At 39.1% G+C, this 19,071-nt stretch overlaps 2 protein-coding genes across 3 annotated transcripts; one reads left to right on the plus strand and one right to left on the minus strand.

The window, feature by feature from the left end:
• Positions 1–459: 459 nt before the first annotated feature.
• Positions 460–18,406, plus strand: LOC115370475 (E3 ubiquitin-protein ligase TRIM39-like). Its single transcript, XM_030067503.1, has 2 exons — positions 460–490; positions 16,635–18,406. The coding sequence occupies exon 2, from the start codon at positions 16,637–16,639 to the stop codon at positions 18,404–18,406; it is 1,770 nt and encodes a 589-aa protein (XP_029923363.1). The 5' UTR covers positions 460–490; positions 16,635–16,636.
• On the minus strand, positions 3,617–13,874 carry LOC115370376 (uncharacterized). Of its 2 annotated transcripts, XM_030067367.1 has the most exons (6): positions 13,791–13,874; positions 11,765–11,800; positions 5,695–6,730; positions 5,249–5,404; positions 5,072–5,164; positions 3,617–4,939 (listed from the first exon to the last, which is right to left on the minus strand). In XM_030067367.1, exons 3-6 carry the CDS (start codon positions 6,721–6,723, stop codon positions 4,616–4,618), a joined length of 1,602 nt encoding a protein of 533 aa, XP_029923227.1. In that variant the 5' UTR covers positions 6,724–6,730; positions 11,765–11,800; positions 13,791–13,874; the 3' UTR covers positions 3,617–4,615. The 2 variants fall into 2 exon arrangements, with proteins under 2 accessions (XP_029923227.1, XP_029923228.1); XM_030067368.1 differs by lacking the exons at positions 11,765–11,800; positions 13,791–13,874 and adding an exon at positions 7,843–8,159.
• Positions 18,407–19,071: the final 665 nt, after the last annotated feature.

Here is a 19,071-nt window from a genome sequence, read left to right on the forward strand (position 1 = left end):
ACACAGTGGATCTGAAATACCTGATGTTTATAGGTGTGTTGTTTCCCTCCAGGACAGCAAAGTTTATCTTGTCTTGCTTTGTCTTATCTTATATTACCTTAATAAAGACATGCATATGGAATCACTTTGGAGAGAGAAGGGAGGAAGAGTAGGACCTGAAGGAAGCAAACAAGGAGGGAAAAGAAGGAGGGAAGGATGCATTACATCATCTAAGCTCATGTTAAATGGTGTTAGGACGTCTGTCTAATTACAGTTGGGTGTAGAAAAAAAAGGCAGAATTGTAACATAGAAATAAAAAGTCATAACTGTGAGGCAGGGAAAACCTTTAGTTTCTGGGGTTTTTTTTCTGTGGTGGGTGTGGTGACTGTTTTCCTCAGGGGAGGCGTGTCAGCTGAGGGCAAACTGAAACTAAGAGCAGGATTTCAGACTTTCCACTCTCTGCTCCATTTCGTGGTTTTACAAAAGAGAGATAACAGTCTCATCTGAACAGGTAAAGTTTGGCGCTGCAGTTTGTTACATGCTCTGACATTTTTTTAATGCCATTTGTCATCATTTGTGAGTTTAGTGTGTGATTCTTCTAGCCTGTGAAGTGTGTGACTCTGCTTGTCCTGGATTATGGCTCACAGCCGTTTTACATTTGATCTGACTCTGATTACATTGTAACGGTCAGCTAAAGTGGAAATGACATGCGTTTTCGTACCTGGAGTAACATTTTACACACTGTTATCACCACAACACACATAATAAATACCAAAAGATAATATTTTGCATCTTAACAAATTTATACTTGTGGGTATGGGGTGACTTTAATCTGTCCCTGGCAAAAAAACAAAAACAAGCAAACAAACAAACAAAAGAGTGCCTTGACTATTCCTGTGCATTGATATATTTTTATCAAGTTTTGGTTGCTTGTGTGCAGACCTTCGTTTATCTCCAGGGCAGTATGTAGGAGGGTGTGTGTGGGTGTGTGTGTGTGTGTTGGTGTGGGTTGGTGTGGGGGCTGGGCTTCGTTGCCATGTTACTCCCGCCAATTGTTCCAATTTGAAAATTCAGAGGAGAGCAAACACTCTGCAGTCAGGATGTGGTTTTGGAGGCTATTGTCAGGTTTCCTGCTCTCTGCAGAGAGTTTGACATAAACACTGAGTGTGTCGTGACTGAGTGTTGATCCTTGTGAGTGAGTGAGTGAGTGAGTGAGTGAGTGAGCGAGCGAGCGAGTGAGTGGTGCGTTTGATGTCCCGTCATGTCAGCATCACGTTCAGACACATTCAGTGGCTGCAGATCTGATGATGCAGAAATGCAGAGAACTCAAGCCATACAGGCCCTACAGATACTGCAGAAAAGGCACATGATGACACACCGTGTAAATCACTGATTCTTGGGAATTTGGTTAAAACAGGTTTTAATTTTGGAAAAAAAAGTGAGTTAAATTACAAAATCTGAAGGTATATCATTATAGGCCAAGGTCTTGGCTGTTCAGCAATGTACCGGTGCAACCTCCCCATTTTGCATTTTTTTCATAAAACAGGCGTTTTTCCAGTTATTAGGCTACTTTGTTTTTGTCAAAACCATCACCGTAATGTTTTTTTTAAATTTGAAAAACATATTTTTGTATTAAAGAGACTATCACTTTAATAACTCAACAGCAACAAAGAAACATATTGTAAGCATATTCATTTAAAACAAATATAACTGCCTCTGACGGTGGTGACACTAATCTGACGGTGGTGACAGTCGCCTCATTAAAACATACATTTCCAAAATTTATACCACTCAAGTCAATGGCTTCTTGCTTAACAACTTTATTTAATTATTTGGTACAAAAAATAACAATCCTGAGCACTGTTATAAGCATTTTTCAGACTTCAGTCATCACCGTCACACAGAAAACCTGACGGTGGTGACGTCTGACGGTGGTGACAAAAACCTGCTCTTTCACATGATAAGCATGAGTTGTTCACATTAGCCAGCTTGCTTTCACCCTGTTGCTACCTACATCAGACCTCTTCTTAAAAAGTATACATTTATTCCATAATCTAATTTAATATTTTTTATACAGAAGTGACGGTGTTGACAATTTATGGTTGTGACAGTAGCCGTGTCCAAAAAAATGAAGAGATTTAAGAGAAAATAGAAAACTTCCAGGAGCCTGAGCGGTCTTGAAGCATGCAGTAGAGCTGAAGGTTTGAAAAGGGCTCCTCAGGAATGTAATTGACCTTGTGGTTTTTTTTATTATTATTTTTTAAATAAATATCTGACGGTGGTGACGAATATCTGGGACACATTTTGAGCAACCACAAAATAATAGTAAATATTGTTCAAAACCCATTGTTTGTAGTTTTTAATACATATTATGATGTACTCTTTCATGTGGTAAATATATTATTCAATGAAATTATTACTTTTTGTTGTTTTAATCAAGTTGAAATGATTATCTCCTGTCCGAGGACAACTGGTTTTGTAGGCCATGCACTGATAAAAATATCCTACTACATCTACTTAAAAAAATTGAGGCAACTTTTTGCATAAATTATTTATGTAGATCAAGCCAGGATATTCTTTGTATAAACTACTCATTTATTTTTGTACATGAAAAATAAAATTCATGTAATATAAACTTAATATTATTTTGTGGATTCAACAAAACTAGTCTTTGTATAAACTGCTGTATTTTTTCAATGTAAGAAATGAAATTTTCAAGTAAAACAAGCTTGATCTTATGTGGATCAAACAAAACTATTTTTTGTTTAACATACTTCATTTTTTAAACATAATTAATGAAACTTCCATGTACAATTGGCTTAATTTTTATAATGTACATCAAGCATAACTATTTGTTGCATGTACTAGTTTTTTTTATATATTTGAAATAAATTCTGCAAGTAAGGTCAACTGATTTTTATTATGTAGATCAAGCTTAATTTTTCATATCAAGTACTTTCCCTATTACATGAAGTGGGATATAGTTATTTTTCAAACATTATTTTTATTTTTAACATAACATTTACTATTTAAGTGTTAATTCCTGTGCCAATAGCAATGCCTGTTGACAAGCACAAAGCCATTACCTTGGTGTTTCCTGGGGTTGTGGATACTGCAGCATAATAAAATGGAAGAAAAAAACATTTTTCACTTTATTTTGTACCACATCTTGCTTTATTAACAGAGTACAGAAAGAAAAAGATGCACATCTAAATGGTACATTATAAAACTGCACTCAGTTGAAAAGCCTGCATTCCTGTCTCGACATTCATTAATCTTTTCAGAATTGTTGTCTGCCTGAACAGAGGAGGGACCAGGTGAATCTGACAATAAAACATGAGCTCGGCAGATTCTATTGGTTTTCAGGCTACAACTGATTTTTTTCAAACACATTAGAAAATATGAAATATATATTTTGTCTACACTGCTAAACAAACAGCAGAGACTGTAAAACATTTAGAAGAAAAATTTGAAAAAAATCGGGCTAGTCATGAATTATGTGCTACCAATTAAAAACTTAAATTTTATCAATTTAACTGAGAGCAAAAAAAATCTTAAAGGCATAGCCCAGCCAATATTCGAACTTTGTCAGCTCTTTTTTTCCCCATTCAAAATAGCACAATGGAAAAAATATGACAAAATCTTTTCCAAACAATTTTTTTTTTTTTTTCAATTGTGAAAAGTCCATTGCCTAAATGTATTTACAAACTAAAACACAAACAGGCTCACAAGGACCATATATATATATGAAAAAGCAGAATAAAAGAAATTTGGTTTAGCTTCAAGGTTCGGTCAGATCTCACAGGTGCAGGACTGATGCTAGAAGCAGGTATTTACATACTAGCTCTATAGAAAATACAGCTGAAACTTAGACATGTACAAAACATGCCTTAAAAGGGAAGGTAAACTAAAATATGTAATTTTTCACTGAAATATTTTTGTTGTCATTATTGGGTGTGGAAAACATCATGAATCTGAAGTCCTTTTTTTGCAGAGAGAGGCCTTTTGGTTGATTTCTCCTCAGTCAAAAGTGTCTGGGAATTAAAAAGCTGCTCTCACATGTAAGAATGGAATGAGCCAATCAGAGCACTTTATTCCTCCTGTCACCGCTTGATAAATTCTTCAGCTGCACCTGTTGTTTACTCATTTTGTGCTTTTGTCCTCAATAAAAATCCAATATTTTACTGAGGATTATCTTAACAGTATAATGCAAAGACAAAAACCAACAAACCTCCAAAGTGGATGTTTTAGCCATTTCAGCTCCAACAACATGGCATATTTTTCCACTTTCCTAGACTTTGCTGGTTGATCTTACCAAAGTCGAGACAATATCGTGACCATACAAGTGGAAGTACAGCCCGCCCAGCCCTGTTGCTGGAATGTCTTACTGTTTAGAAAGTCTCATTTAGAAAGTCTCATAAAGCAGAATAAAAATTTTTTTGGTTTAGCTGACTGGAGCCATTTAAAGTGCAAAAAAAAAAAAAAAAAAATGACTCCACAACGTTAAGTAAACACCAGTCTTAGTATATAGTATAACCTGAGAAACTGTAGTATAAAACCAAAAAGTGCCAAAAGGTGCCAAGCTTTACAGGGAGCTCCCACAAACCCTCTACCGTCTATGACCTCTGTGCGTCTTTCAGGCAAGAAGACTGATCTTGAGATCATGTACCTTTGAGGAGACTTTTTTATTCCCATCTTCCTGCTCCAGGAAAATCTTCTGAAAGACCTCAAAGGTGTATTTCAGTTTCTTAGGGTACTGTAGTTCCAGGGCATAGATGAGGCCCATGAGGTACGCACAAGCATGTGCCACATCGGGGATACCAAAAAGTACCTCAGCTCCCTCAATGGCTATTCCAGCTTGCTTTTGGCTTTCGTTCCCAGCTTTGCTGACCACAAAGATGTTGAGGACAAATGTAGGAAGGGCCTCCTGGACAGCTGCAGCATCGTCATCATCATAAATCTGTGAAATACACCACAGAGAATCCAAGCTACATCTTCATCACAACCACCATCAGGTATCCTAGAAGGCACTGACTTGTCTCATACAGGCTGTTGTTTAAACCAGAACAATGGCAGGGATATATCCATTTACCTTGTAGTCACTGATTAAATCCTCCATCTTTTCTCCAAGATAGAGAATAAGGCCTCTTATGACAGCTTCTCTTCGGGACTCAATGCTGTTGTCCTACAAAAAATGAGATAATGTTATGTATAAACATCAGAAAAGCCACAACATATAACTAACATCTAAATAGTTTTAAGTACTTGCCTCATTTAACATGTCAAGAGTTGAATTCAGTTTCTTCCCAACAGCGCCTCCCTTCTTCCTGTACAGGCTGAGCAGTTTAGTTGAGTGCTGGTCCAACTTCCCCAGGAATGTGGACTGTAATGGCTTCAGTGTGATTCTTCGGAACTCCTCCTCAATCTTGGAAGAGAGACCAAGAGGGAGATAGAAAAAAATATCATTAGATACAGAAAGAACTCCAGAAAAAACAGGGCAAGACAGGTGGAAAAATTAACCCTAAAACAACAGTAATGGCAACATTTAATGGGGTCAGACTAGTTTTCTTAGCCATTTGGTTTCAGCAAGTGAAGTATTTGCATGTATGGATACATGCATATATGCAAATCCTATGCAGCTACCTCCAACTAAGCCACTTGCCTCCAAATGGTTTACAAAAATACTTTGAGACAAAATTATTTAGATATTCATACCTGAGAAGGCTCAAAGAGGGCAGGCCATCGGGCTTTAAAGTCAATCACAGGTGGTTTACTCAGGATGATGTCATTTCGACGGAGAGAGAATGTTTTTGCCATCTTCTCACTGATGGTTCTGTCATTATCTCTCTTCTTGTACTCATAGAGAAGTTCTACTCTTTCTTTTTCAAGGGTCTCATCAGTTTCCCCTAGAGGGTGGGGTGGGAGGTAGTTAACCTCAGATTTCTTTGCCTTTTTTAAGTTCTTTGCTGGAGTCTTATCAGTAGCTGACTTTCTCTTGAGACAGTTTACATTTAGCTCTGGCAGTCCAAGATTTTTAACCTTTGCTCTGTAATTGCCGAGCTTGTACTTCAAGCTGTTGTGCCAAGCATATAAACCATTAAAGGACACTGGGTCTCTCAGGCATGGGTGCTTCTTGACCAGGGCCTCTGCAACCTGCTCCCTTTGCGCTCGAGAAGGATAGGCAGTATAGACAAAGATGGACTCTGCTAGTTTGTCCAAAATGTTGGATTTAACAGCAGGATTGCTGAGTAGAGTTCCATCCTTATTATAAGCTTCATTGGCAGCTCGTAGAATAAGCTCAGTGTCAAGGGAGAAGGTAGGTATCTCAAATTGAGCAGGCCAAAACTCAGAACGAAGGGAGGAGGTGCTTCTTGAAGAACTCAGAATTGTGACATCACTGGATGCAGCAGAACAGGGACCAGCATCTTCTGATGAATCAAGAGAACTGCTTCCAAAGCTCTCTCGGAGCCTTGGAGACTGCAGACAATCTTCAAATGTTAAGATGACCTCTTTTTCCAAAAGAACCACTTTGATGGTGTCTTTGTCCTTTATTTCCTTACTTTCAAAGAGAGTGAAAAACTGTCCATCAAACTCTTGGTCCTGGAACTGCAAACTGAAATCTTGCTCAATTTCAAATGTCTCTCGTACAATATTCTTCAACTCCTCCACGGTCTGGGGGATTCCAGAAGGCAAGTTAAGCTTGCGTATTTGTTCCTGAAATATGACCCGAAGTCTGGCAGACATATTGAGTCTGTAGAAAGAAAAAAAAGGGAAATGAGATTACTGGTACATCTTATTACAATGTGAAAAATTATCAATTTTATGATTTTAGTTTGAAACAAGCCTAACGAATTAAGCACTGACCCAAAGCTAAACTGTTGCAGAGTAATATAAAAGCTGATAACTAATCAGTCATTGCAACTTTACTCAGTGTTTCCTGCTGCTTTTCCACAACCCTGACAACTGTTTTAGAAAAAAAACTAAAACCCAAACTGATTAAAAAAATAATAAAAATGGAGTGGCAGCCCACCACCCCAACGCAATCCCCACCTGCTCAACCTGCAAACGTAGGCAAGAATGCTACTAGTTCCTCTGCTGCTTTCTTACATCCATCTGAAAGACGGGTCAACACTTAAACTGATGTTTCAAAGTGTTATTTCTCTTCCAAAACATCATAAGGACATATGCCTGTTTAAGGGGTGCTAATACACTGAACATTTTAACCATTCTATTAGATGTTTTATTCAGTCTGCTGATGATTTCCCGGAAGTACTGTCTGTGTACTTTCAAAACAAAAGGCACTTAAGTTCCTGATTTTTGTGGAAGGTTTTTCAAAAGTTGTGGTAAAAGTTGCGATGCTTAGAGGCTTTATGTTTTCAATAACATCACAGGAGCAAGTGAATTTGTAAATTTAGTTGCAACTGTTTTAATTTTCTAAGCAGCCTTATCAAAAAGGCTAAATATTGTAGTGATTCTATTCTAAAATATGCTTTATCTGTTATCTTATTAATAACACAGAAGTGGTTAATATCAGTAACAATGAAAAACCTTTTTCTGAAGTACTAAGTTCATAATACTAACAAAAGTACAACAGCCACCCTTCAGACATAGAGGTGTTTGTTGTTGTTAATTTTGTGTGTCAGACTGAAGCAGGGACTCAAACTTCAAATCACTTAAAAAAAAACACAAATCACAAACAGGTCACTTTTCAGGGAGGGAACTAGGTGACATTTGGGAGTAGTTTTTTTTGCATTTTTTCAAATTCTGGGAAATTTTAAAATCACCTGAATTGCAAAGTTATAGCAATGAACAGAAGAAAAAGGAAGAATTAAAAACATATTAACATTTACAGTATTTAAGTACCTAATCCTGCATGGGAATGTGACGCTTCAAAGTGACATATCGCTTTCCCTCAACAATATATGCTGCAAGAGGGTTTGAGTCTGTTAATTCTTCTTGCTGGACGACTGTCACTTGTCTTGTGGATTCCAACTCAAAAGCCCGAAGATGCTCAATGTACCATGACCCTAGACACTTCACAGCAAATACAGGTAAGCCGTGCACAATAAAGATTAGACTCAGTTCAACAAAGTCTGGAAGCCCTCCTGTGGATCCGTAGGGCAAGATCATTCCCACTGAGTAACTGGTGCCATAGCAGGTCACTGTATTGGCCACCTGAATGTATGTCTCTCCAGGAAATTTTCTTTGTACTGCTTCCTGTAGGTTTTCCTTTAGGACATCAACATGAACTCTGGAGAGATTTGAGACACTTAGGGCAGGTTTCAGAATGTCTGTGCCATGCAGGTGGTAAGCAAGCATTAATTGATGCTTAACAGCAAGAGACAGTAAAATATTGCGAAAACAGCTTGTATGTCGAACAGCTCGCTTGAAAAATGTATGTTTCGCCTCAAAGCGCATTGTCCACAGAGCTACAACTGGTCCAAAAGCCTTGATTAGTTGTGGATAATGTTCAAGGAAATGGTGCTTTGGGAGAAATGTCGCCTGTGGGAAAACCTGCTTATATCTATGCCTGTGTTCTGAAATCTTGGTGTCAAGGTATCTAATTGTGTCATCTGTGTGAAATGGAGAAACCACCAGTTCAACAATGTCTTTAAGATCCATTAGAAGATGCCATGCTGGTTCACTCTGTGGCACTTTGAATCCAATGATGAAAGGAAGCAGACGCAATAAGCTCCAATTTTCATGAGCGTTTCCACCTACACTTTTTCTGGTGGTGAAGTTCAGTGGGACAGGTTGCGGGCTGTCAGCTTTGTCGGTCCACTTGAAGGGGAATGCTCTGATTAGGTCATTAAGTTGAGACAAAGTGAAGTATTTTTTCTTTATGAAAACATCAAGGCACAAAGCCAACTCCAGGGGTACTATTCCCTCGAAGAGATCATGAAGCAAGTCTGGTGGATACCCAGACAAGACATGAAAATATTTCAGTTCATTAGTTAAGACACACTGCCTTTTCACGCCAAAGCAGTGTTTGTGAGAAGGGCTTTCTAAAGCCCCCTGCACATGAAGAGAATGTTCCTGCTTTGTTCTGGCACGGAAGGATCCAGTTCTTACTTCTTTTTCCTGAAACTCAGAAAGCCCTCCCAAACAAAACCTACAGACATAAGACCCAGAGAAACTTTCCAAAAAACCACCAATTGAATGTGCACCTAAATTGTCTGCTATTACACTAACTACTGTGCCTTTGATTTTCTTTCCAAAGACAGGAAGAAAAACTCCTTCCTCTTCCAAATGAACAAGGTCTTTTAAGAGTGGCTCTAGCACTGCTTTGTAACCATATGACTTTACATCCACAGCCTTGCTAAGCACAGCTAAATAAATTGACTTCAGTGTAGACCGAAACTGTGGTGGGACATTTGCCAATACCCAGTAAACTGCGGTGATCTTATGTTTTTTTCGGGACGTTCCCAGCGGGTTGCAAATCTCAAAATCATCAATGTACAGAAGGAGAGGGAGAGTTATATCTTCACTGGACAAAAGTGCATTTTCTTTGAAATGAGTTCCATCATGAAATGTTCTATACTGTCCCTCCTGAGTAGTGTATGAAGAGTTGAAAGCTTTGTCCTGTATGTCTTTCAGGCTTAATATCTGTGACAATAATGGCAGTATGGGAACATACTGTAAGGTCCGACCTTCCCTCTTGTCCAGAAAGTATTCCACAGGCTCAATCACGTTAAATGTCTTTTTAAAAAACTCTCGTCTTTTATAAGATGTGGAAAGAGGGCCTTCAGCTCTCAATGCTGTGCTAATGGGATCTGACTCACTCAACTGTTTGACTAAATCTGACACGACGTGGTCATCAAGAACACAGTCATGCTTCCTTAAACATGAGTTTACAGTCTTTTTTATGTGAGAACCTGACACTGCTGTGGATATAAACTGGAGCTCTGCAACTACCTCAGTAATGCACTTGCCTGGCACATTATAAATGCTCTCTAATTTTAATAAAAGGTGGCCTAATTTCTGTTCAATTTCTTCTTCTTTCAATTCTTCAGGTTCATACTCGCCTGAGCACTCATATTCTTCTGAACACTCGTATGCCTTAGAACAATGTGCCACAGCAACATCATCTGTAATATTTGACTGATTTACAGACTCATGTAGAATTTGGGCCCGGAAATCGCTTAAAGAATGCACTTCATGTTGTCGGGATCTGTGTGATGCAAACGTTCCATAAACATTTGTGGAAAAATCACACTCTCTGAAGACACAGTGCACAGTTTCATTTTTCCTTAGATGAACTCCAAGATGTTGAAAATAATCCTTTTCACCAGAGAAACAAGAACTGCAAAGTTCACAACTGAAACTAACTACTTCTACTGCTGATTTGTTAGTTGAGTGTTTCCTTGACAAATGGGATTTAAGTGCATTCCAGGTTTTGAAGGAGCAGGGGCAATCAGCATGTAAACAGGGAAGAAATTCGCTGTGGTCGTGCCTTAACCTGTAGTGCCTCAAAAGTTCATTTGCTTCAGGGGCAACAAAGGCACAGATCTTGCAAATCCATGTCATGTGTGTCCAGGAGAAGCAAATTTTGTGGTTTCTCCAGTGGAGGTTAGCTGATAGATTTATTCCGTCTGTGTGAATCCAGGTTGCGGTCAGGAGCTCGGCTTCTGTTTAACAGCGTTAAACCTCCTCTGATTGTTCGTCTGACCTCAATAGTGGGGGAGAAAAGCGAGAAAAAAAACGTGCTCATTTATCTTGTAGATCATTTACATTAGTCAATTGCACAATAGGTAAAGGCGTGACCCACAGGAAATTTCTCCTGTCAACATGCTAATTGCCCTGCTTCTTCAAAACTGGAATTGCCTACAAAAATGGTAATGCTACAATACCAGAATGTGTCTTGTTTCAATTGTGAACTTCAGTTATTGTTTCACCACTGATGGTGATTAATTTATACTTTAATCAGGAACTAATCTTAAAACTGTAGACTATGTCTGTAGAGTGTGTAAATCCTTGTATGATTTTTACAAAAATCTGTATGGAATCTTTGTATCACACATACCCACAACACAACCAATTTTTACAAGGACTCTTCCAAAAGCGTGACACAAGCATGATGCGAGAGGAGGGTATATGTTCCATCATCCAATACACACTAACTCAGTCTACTGTTAGGCCTATAGATAGATAGATAGATAGATAGATACTTTATTCATCCCGCAGGAAATTCGCATTTTTTCAGCAGTATCCACAGATTACAGATTAAGTAAATAAAAAAAATAAAAATAAAGAATAAGATCTAAGTACAACAGAATAAGATCTGAGTACAACAGAATAAGATCTAAGTTAAGCAAAATATACAGATAGCTGTTTAACTCACACATATGTCCCACTGTGCACACTTATTAACCATATCTATATTGATTAAACTGAAGCATAAAACACAACATACATTACAATGGGATATTTTTGTCATTTAATCAGTTCTCTATGTAAAACAATAATCAAAAACATAAGTGTTTTTGATTTGATGGAGCATATGAAACTGAAGAACCGAGAAAATAAAGAGAGCTTAAATTTGGCAGCCTTTAACAGGGAAAGTTATAAAATCTATTTGGACAACCTCAAGAGGTAAACACACTGATAATTTGCCACAGGTAATAGGAGTAGATTAGAATGTATTCATCATGGATTCATAGAGTAAACCTAGGATAACAAAACCTTGGACATCTGAAATTATGCCTTGTCTTGTGGCTCATAAACTAATTTAATGAATTTGTTGCCCCGCTTTCTCCACTACAATTAACCAAGTGTTTTAACATACCTTCAATCAGTGCAGCTTTCTTGATCCGAGAACCACCTGATAGAGATAAAATGTCACAGTGAATAACTTGCCAATAAAAGAATCCAACACAGTAGCAGATGTTTTTGTTTAAATATCATTCACAACCTGACTTAAACATTTCATTCTTGGCAAAGTATTTTAGTCTAGTTTTAGTCAATAGTCTTTTTTTTTTTTGTCTTTGACCCGCATCATGTTGGCTTTTTTTTTTTTTTTAATTTAACAATATGCTATATTATTATTATTATTTTAAAAAATTAACTAGTTTATCAAACAGACCTAACAATTCAGCTACCAATGAACGAGCAGTAGCGTGCATGCGATAACATAGATTGAAAAATAAGCCGAAGTGATACCTCTTCTCTGAATAGACAAGCTAAGCCAGTGTGCTGCTGTTAGCCAGTGAAAATACAGCAGAGTGGCAACTCTTCACTTTGTTACACAATCTATGTCAGTGCGCTGCTGTTTTAACTTTGTTCTAGCTGCGCTGTGCTTCAGACAGCACCTGTGGGTGTGTGCTCCTCAGTCACTCTCTCTCGCACACACACACACACACACACACACACACACACACAAACACACACAAACACACAGCAGCACAGGAGAAAAACAAATGGGCATCCAATGAATGCAATTTTTGGATTGTAATTTAAAAGTCTGTGACGAAAAAGTAAAGACATTTTATTAAGTTTTCATTTAATGATTTGGTCTTGTCTTTTTTCGTCAACAAAAATGCATGTTAATTTCGTCACAGTCAGTGTTTAAGGGTACTGATTTCGTCTCGTTTTCGTCATGAAAAAAATCATTCAAAAAACCATCATTGACAAATGTATTTCGTCTAGTCTCCTCTGATGAAATTAACACTGCTCACCTGTAAGGTTAATGGTAACTTTAGTGCCTCTTGTTAATATTGTAGTCTTGCATTTGCAATTTAATTAGCCAATTTCAGCTACCAATTAAATTACACAACAGATTATTAGCCTACAATTACAGACCAATTCATTATTATTCTGTTGCTGATGTCTTTTACCTTTGCTTCTCTCTGCTTTGAACGGTAGGTCTATTTGCAGCTGCAAATACTTATTACCTTGTTCTTTCTCTAATTATGATCATATAATTTGTATTTCCTAAAGAGCAACAGGCCTCTTGGCCGGTCGAACTTTTTCTTTACATATTGAAACGCTCTAGTTTTACGGTGGGGCACAAGGTTTACCAGGGAAAGATTAATCTACTAATATTTTAACGTGCTGTATTCCCCAGTCCCGGGTAGCGGGAGAGGGACAGCTGCATGGACAACAAAACAAAAATGCATCTTTTGATTTTTTGCCTACCGTGGGTCTTTATAACTCCGTGTTTTCAGTGAAGGGAAGCAGCAGGCGTTTTCAGGCGTCTGTATTCACGGTGATACACAGAGTGTCAGCTGTCTGTGTGCTCCCGTTCACTGTGTCGGTAGCGACTCACGTTCTATTTTGATTGGGGCAAACGTCGGGAAACGGCCTTTGATTATCCTACAATGTTAGCTTGTGTGTGTGTCAGGGTTGCCAACTCTCACGCATTGGCCGCATTCAGCCTCAATCTCACGCTCTCACGCTTGTTTTCTATTGTAAATTTTTCCACTCCATCCGGTCAGGTGTACTGGATCTGGTTGATTATTATTAGTTGATTATTGATTGTGCAATGCCGCGACTCGCAGTTAATCGCGCTGCGCGCATTAAACTATTTTGCGGAAGCAGGAGGACGGCATGATTTACGTTGTATCCACAGTTACATTAGTGAGGACGGTCCGGTCACCAGTCACGACCGTTTCAATAATAAACTTAAGCAAGGTGACCGTCTCTGATTAAAACTGCGCAGGACACACCACAACACCGTGTTAGCAAGTCGTGTAACTTAGCTCCTTTGCCTGGCTCTAAACAAAGTACGGTATCTTAAGATAACACGAAAAGCATCCGGTTAAATCTTTTGTCGACAATAAGCAAAAAAGAAGAACAAACCCCTTTATTCTTACCTTATTGAATTTTTCGGTCCTCACGTTAAATTTCTGGTCAAGTTCGATGGCGCTCAGTCCAAACTAGTTTAAACTGGGTTCTTCACAATGCTCCCACAATGCACCACAAGGGGCGCAAATAACTCATGGGTATTGTAGTGTTTGGTGTTTTGAAATACTGACTGGAAAAGAGTAAAAATAACAAGGTTTATTTTTGTACTGACTGTGAAATTAAGAAGATTGGCTTGCATTACATACATAATTATTGTTGAACAAAAAAATATATTTTTCTCGTGTGTCTAACAAACACAAAGTGATTCACAAGTAGATATAATTGTGTAAAGACACAAACTTGAATTTTTAGTGTTAATATCACAAATTCAGTTAAGTAAAATTTACTTTCACTCAGATTTATTTTTTTCAGTGTGGGCCAACATATAATCATTAAATTAATTAAAAATAAACCTATAAAAGAACCTTACAAATGTGCAAAGGACCCCCCAATTATGCCCTTGATTATTTTTATTTATTAAAATGTTGTAAATTTCCAACAAAAATAGCATTTTTCTTAGTGGGACATGATTTATCCAAATTCCCAAGAATCAGTGAAATTAAAAAAGCCTTTAATAATAATAATACATTTTATTTATAAGCGCCTTTCAAAAACACTCAAGGACACTTTACAAAAGATGAAACAAGCAATAAAAACACAGGTAAAAGACTAACTAAAATACAATGGAAAACAGTGCATTTACAGAGAGTATGCAGTTTTAAACAGATGAGTTTTGAGTCTAGATTTGAACAGAGGGAAAGAGTCGATGTTGCAGATGTCTGGAGGGAGTGAGTTCCAGAGTTTGGGAGCAGAGTGGCTGAAGGCGCGGAGGGCATAGTGAGGTGGATGGAGGAGGAGGATCTGAGGGAACGGGAGGATGAGGCAATGTGGAGGAGGTCTGATAGGGAGGGGCGAGGTTGTGGATGGCCTTGAAGGTATACAGAAGGATTTTGTAGTCTATTCTGAATTTAACCGGGAGCCAGTGGAGTTGCTGCAGGATAGGGGTGAGCTGCACTGGCCAGAATAAAACCTTTAGTTTTTTTTTGTTTTTTTTTAAATTCAACATAGAAAGCAGGTGTACATTAGAAAGCAGCCTCTATACATTCAATAGCAGGGACATCTGCTCAACAACAAAATAATAAAAATCTAACTAAGGTTGGGCCACAACAATTATTACAGTTATAACGTAAGTATCCATGATTATCAAAGACAGAAAAAATACCTGCACTTTCACACAACTTTTCAAGTTTTTGCTTTTTAACCCAACCCAACACAACCCATCCCCAGAGATCATTCTCAAAATTTCATTATATTTTACAAATAGGATATTTCAGTGTGTTCAATTGCACAGGGAGCAAAACGACTCCAAAAGACAGACAAAGCAAAACAAATCAAACCAAAAACATCATAGTTCTAGCAACGTTGAGTGCTTCTTTAATAGCATTGAGCCTAACCTGGTCTGCCCCATTCATCATAGCAACAGAGAGCTAAATGGATAAAGCCTCTATTAAAGAGTAATTCCACTGTCATATAGAAAGCGTGTTTCCACCTAACTGCTTGCATCCTTTTAGCAACATTACATGCAGATACACAGCTGTCTTTGAGTATGGTTAAAAATTAAAACATAAAAATAAAACCTTTAGTTTGACAGACTTCCTATAGTGCATTAATAGGGCTCAGCTATGTACCATCAGTGAATGATGCTTGTTGTTTTCACTGTTTCAGAGTTTTGAATATTTTGCTGTTTGCTTTTTATTTATTTTAAACATGAGCCTGGTGTGGAGTGAAGGGCTGAGCTGCAGCTGAGCTCAGAATAACCCCTTACGAAAAAATGACATGTGAAATGAACCACATGGTTTTGGAACACGTGATCTACAATCACATGTGATTCAATTATTTCACATGTGATTTTCATGTAGTTTTTTCCAAATGTTGTCTGAAACCACATGTTGTTGTTCCACATGTGAAAAAGCAACATGAGAAACGCATGTGTTCCAAAACCACATGTGGTTTATTTTGAATGTGATTTCAGGTGAAATGTGTTGTTTTCACATGTGAAAATTATGCTGAATTATGTTGAAAAGGCATATTTCACATGTGACATTCTCATAGGGGATTGGTCAGTTTTGGTGCCGTTCTGCATGCAGCGTATTCTGCAGGTCGAGCCGTCCTTGCAGTGCCACCACCAAAACCAAAGAACTTCATCATATAACAGCCTCTGTGTGTTCGTGATGAAGGATAGAGAGGGGAAGTGAGAGGAAAAAAAACACCACTCTCTGTGTTTTTTTTTTTTTTTTTTTTTTTAAATAATCGTTAACCACTAATAACTTCTGTGGGAAAGGAAGAAGAGGTGTTTTCCTCTGCAACCAGCAGATGGCGTGCTCTCACCTTTGCCGATGCCTGTCGGGCTTTAAAACTGTGGATGTTGTAGTTGTGTGGGTCTGCTGGTGGCTGCTGATATGCACATGTGTGATGATGTCATGCTCCTCTGTCATCGGTCTGCTGTATCAACCAGGATATGAAAGTTCAGATGACTTGACATATTTTTGTCTTTAAAATTTCAAACAAAAAATAAAATAAAATAAAATAAAATAATACTAATATTGACATCAAGAGTATTACTACCACTAATAATATTACAGTACTAACAGCAACAATATAACAATAATAATAATGACAATGATGATCACAATAGCAATATTGTTACTGTTGTTTTTATTTATTAGCTGTACATTCTGGCATGTTAACTTTTAAAAATGTGAAATGTTTTTTTCATTTCATTGTGACTGTGTGACTCCTGTCCTCTCCTGCAGACATGGCCTCAGCCGGCTCCTCCCTGTCCAACAGTGAGTTTACCTGCTCCATCTGTCTGGACTTCTTCAGAGAACCTGTCTCCACTCCCTGTGGACACAACTTCTGCCAGTCCTGCATCACAAACTGCTGGAACAGCAGGGACATCAGCCAGTGTCCGCTGTGCATGACCAAATTCCACAGGAGACCTGAGCTTCAAGTCAACACAGGATTCAGAGAGGTGGTGGAGCATTTCAAGAGGATGAGAGCCCAGGGAAGTGAGGACAGTTTGGCCAAAGAAGATGAGGTGGCCTGTGATGCCTGCATTGGGATCAAATTCAAGGCCGTGAAGTCCTGCCTCATCTGTCTGGTTTCCCTCTGCCAAACTCATCTGGTGGCACATCAGAAAGACTTGGACTTGAAGAGGCACAAGCTGATCAAGCCGATGAGAAACCTGGAGGACCACACATGCAAGGAGCACAACAACATGGTGGAGTTTTTCTGCAGGAGAGACCAGACATATGTGTGTACCACGTGCTTAAGCGATAACCACGCAACACATGAAACTGTCCATCTGGAGGAGGAGTGTGCAGAGAGGAAGGCTTGGCAAGGGACAATGAAAATACAAATGGATCAGAGGCTGTGCAGGAAACGCTTAAAGGTCCAGGAGATTAAAGATGCACGAGAGCAAGGTCAGAAGGACACACAGAGGGTGAAAGCAGACATTGGAAGGGCCTTCTATTCTCTGACGTCCTCCCTCGAGAGCTACAAGACCAAGCTGGTTGAGCTGCTGGAGGAGAAGCAGAGAGCGGCAGAGCGGCAGGCAGACGACGCCATCAAACATCTCCATCTGGAGATTGCCGAGCTCCAGAAGAGGAGCACCGAGCTGGAGGAGCTTTTTAAAACTGAGGATCCCCTCCAGCTCCTCCAGAGCCCTTCACCCGTCTTCCCTCCATCACACACCGAAGGCTGGCCCCCCATCAGGCACCACAGCCTCCAGCATGTGGAGACGGTAAAGAGTGCTGTGGCAAAGCTGGTGAAAATGTTTAGGCTGGAGATGGACAGGGTAATTAATGACGTCAGCCAGGGTGATGATTGGGAGGAGATGGCTGCAAAACGGCGGAAAACCTGTAGCCGTAAGATGGAAAAACCATTGTTGGAAAACATTCAGCGCAAATACGCCGTTGATGTAACTCTGGACCCTGAAACAGCACACCCCTGCCTTATTGTGTCACAGGATGGGAAACAAGTGAGGGATGGAGGAGCAAAGAGGAATCTCCCCGACAACCTGAAAAGGTTTGACTTTTTCCACTTCGTCCTCGGAAAGGAGGGGCTTTCCTCCGGCAGGATCTACTATGAAGTTAAGGTTACGGGGCAAGTGGGCTGGGAAATCGGCCTGGTGAGAGAATCCATCTGCAGGAAAGGCGTCAATGTCTCACTCAGCCCCAAAAATGGCTGCTGGACAATTGGACTGTACTGGGGATGCTACCAGGCAAACACTAACCCGCCCGTCACCCTCACCTTGATGCAGATGCTGAGGAAAGTTGGTGTGTTTGTGGATTATGAAGGAGGGGAGGTCTCCTTTTATGACGTGGAGAACAGAGCGGTGATCTATTCCTTTACCAGCTGCAGCTTCACCAAAAAAATTCCACTTGAGAGAAGTCCTTTGCAGCCTTTACCCGTAAGCCCCATAAAGAGCAGGATCTACCCGTTTTTCCGACCGGGAACTAAGGATCTGCAGATCACTCCTGTCAGCTGCACAAGACGAGGCAAAGAAGCGGATGTGAAAAAGTAAAAGTAAAACTGCATCTCAGGAAACTCTAGGTTGAGGAGTCTGGTTTTACTCAGAATTCCAGCTTGACGATGGAAAAGGAGACTAAGACAGACTTTGAAACATTAGACATGACAAGGTTGACACGGACAAGAATCGCAGCCTTTTATCCACGTTACCTCCCTTTTCTCTCCCCTCTTCTTTCCTCTCCCTTCTTATTCCCAGACCTTGCCAGTCTTTTGCTCCTCCTTTTGGAGTTGTATGCTCTCTGGGGATCATGTTATTGTGGAAGAGCAACTTATCAACACTACTTAAAATTATATTTACACTCTCCAGAGTTACTTAACCTGTATGTTTAGTTTAAATAATGTTATGTGGTGTGAGTGACTGTTAATTTTTTACTCTATTTAGAGTCTTGTATTCCTGCATGTTCTTCTTCTTCTTTCTTTTCCTTTCTTTCTTTCTTTTTTTCTTTCTTTCTTTCTTTCTTTCTTTCTTCCAAGGAAGTCCTGCTTTCCATGTGCAAAAAATCACCAAATTTTGCACCAACGTCCAGTCCCATGCCAGATTACCTCAGATGCAAACACAAGCCAATAGTCTTGATGGTGGTGCTACAGCAAGCCTCTAATTTTAAAAACTTTGAAAATTCATTACAAATCAACCATATGTGCTACAGCTTTGCAACTGTC

This window comes from Myripristis murdjan, chromosome 13, assembly GCF_902150065.1.
Source record: "Myripristis murdjan chromosome 13, fMyrMur1.1, whole genome shotgun sequence".
In the NCBI taxonomy this organism is placed as follows: Eukaryota; Metazoa; Chordata; class Actinopteri; order Holocentriformes; family Holocentridae; genus Myripristis; species Myripristis murdjan.

Bases quoted from the DNA above. Each gene is read 5' to 3' on its own strand.
- LOC115370376 (XM_030067367.1), bottom strand. From the start codon at position 6,723: ATGTCTGCCAGACTTCGGGTCATATTTCAGGAACAAATACGCAAGCTT. The intron at 5,405-5,694 runs GTATGAATATCT...CTCTCTTCCAAG, and splicing joins CCCTCTTTGAGCCTTCTCAG to ATTGAGGAGGAGTTCCGAAG. The intron at 5,165-5,248 runs GCAAGTACTTAA...CATTTTTTGTAG, and splicing joins CTCTTGACATGTTAAATGAG to GACAACAGCATTGAGTCCCG.
- LOC115370475 (XM_030067503.1), top strand. From the start codon at position 16,637: ATGGCCTCAGCCGGCTCCTCCCTGTCCAACAGTGAGTTTACCTGCTCC.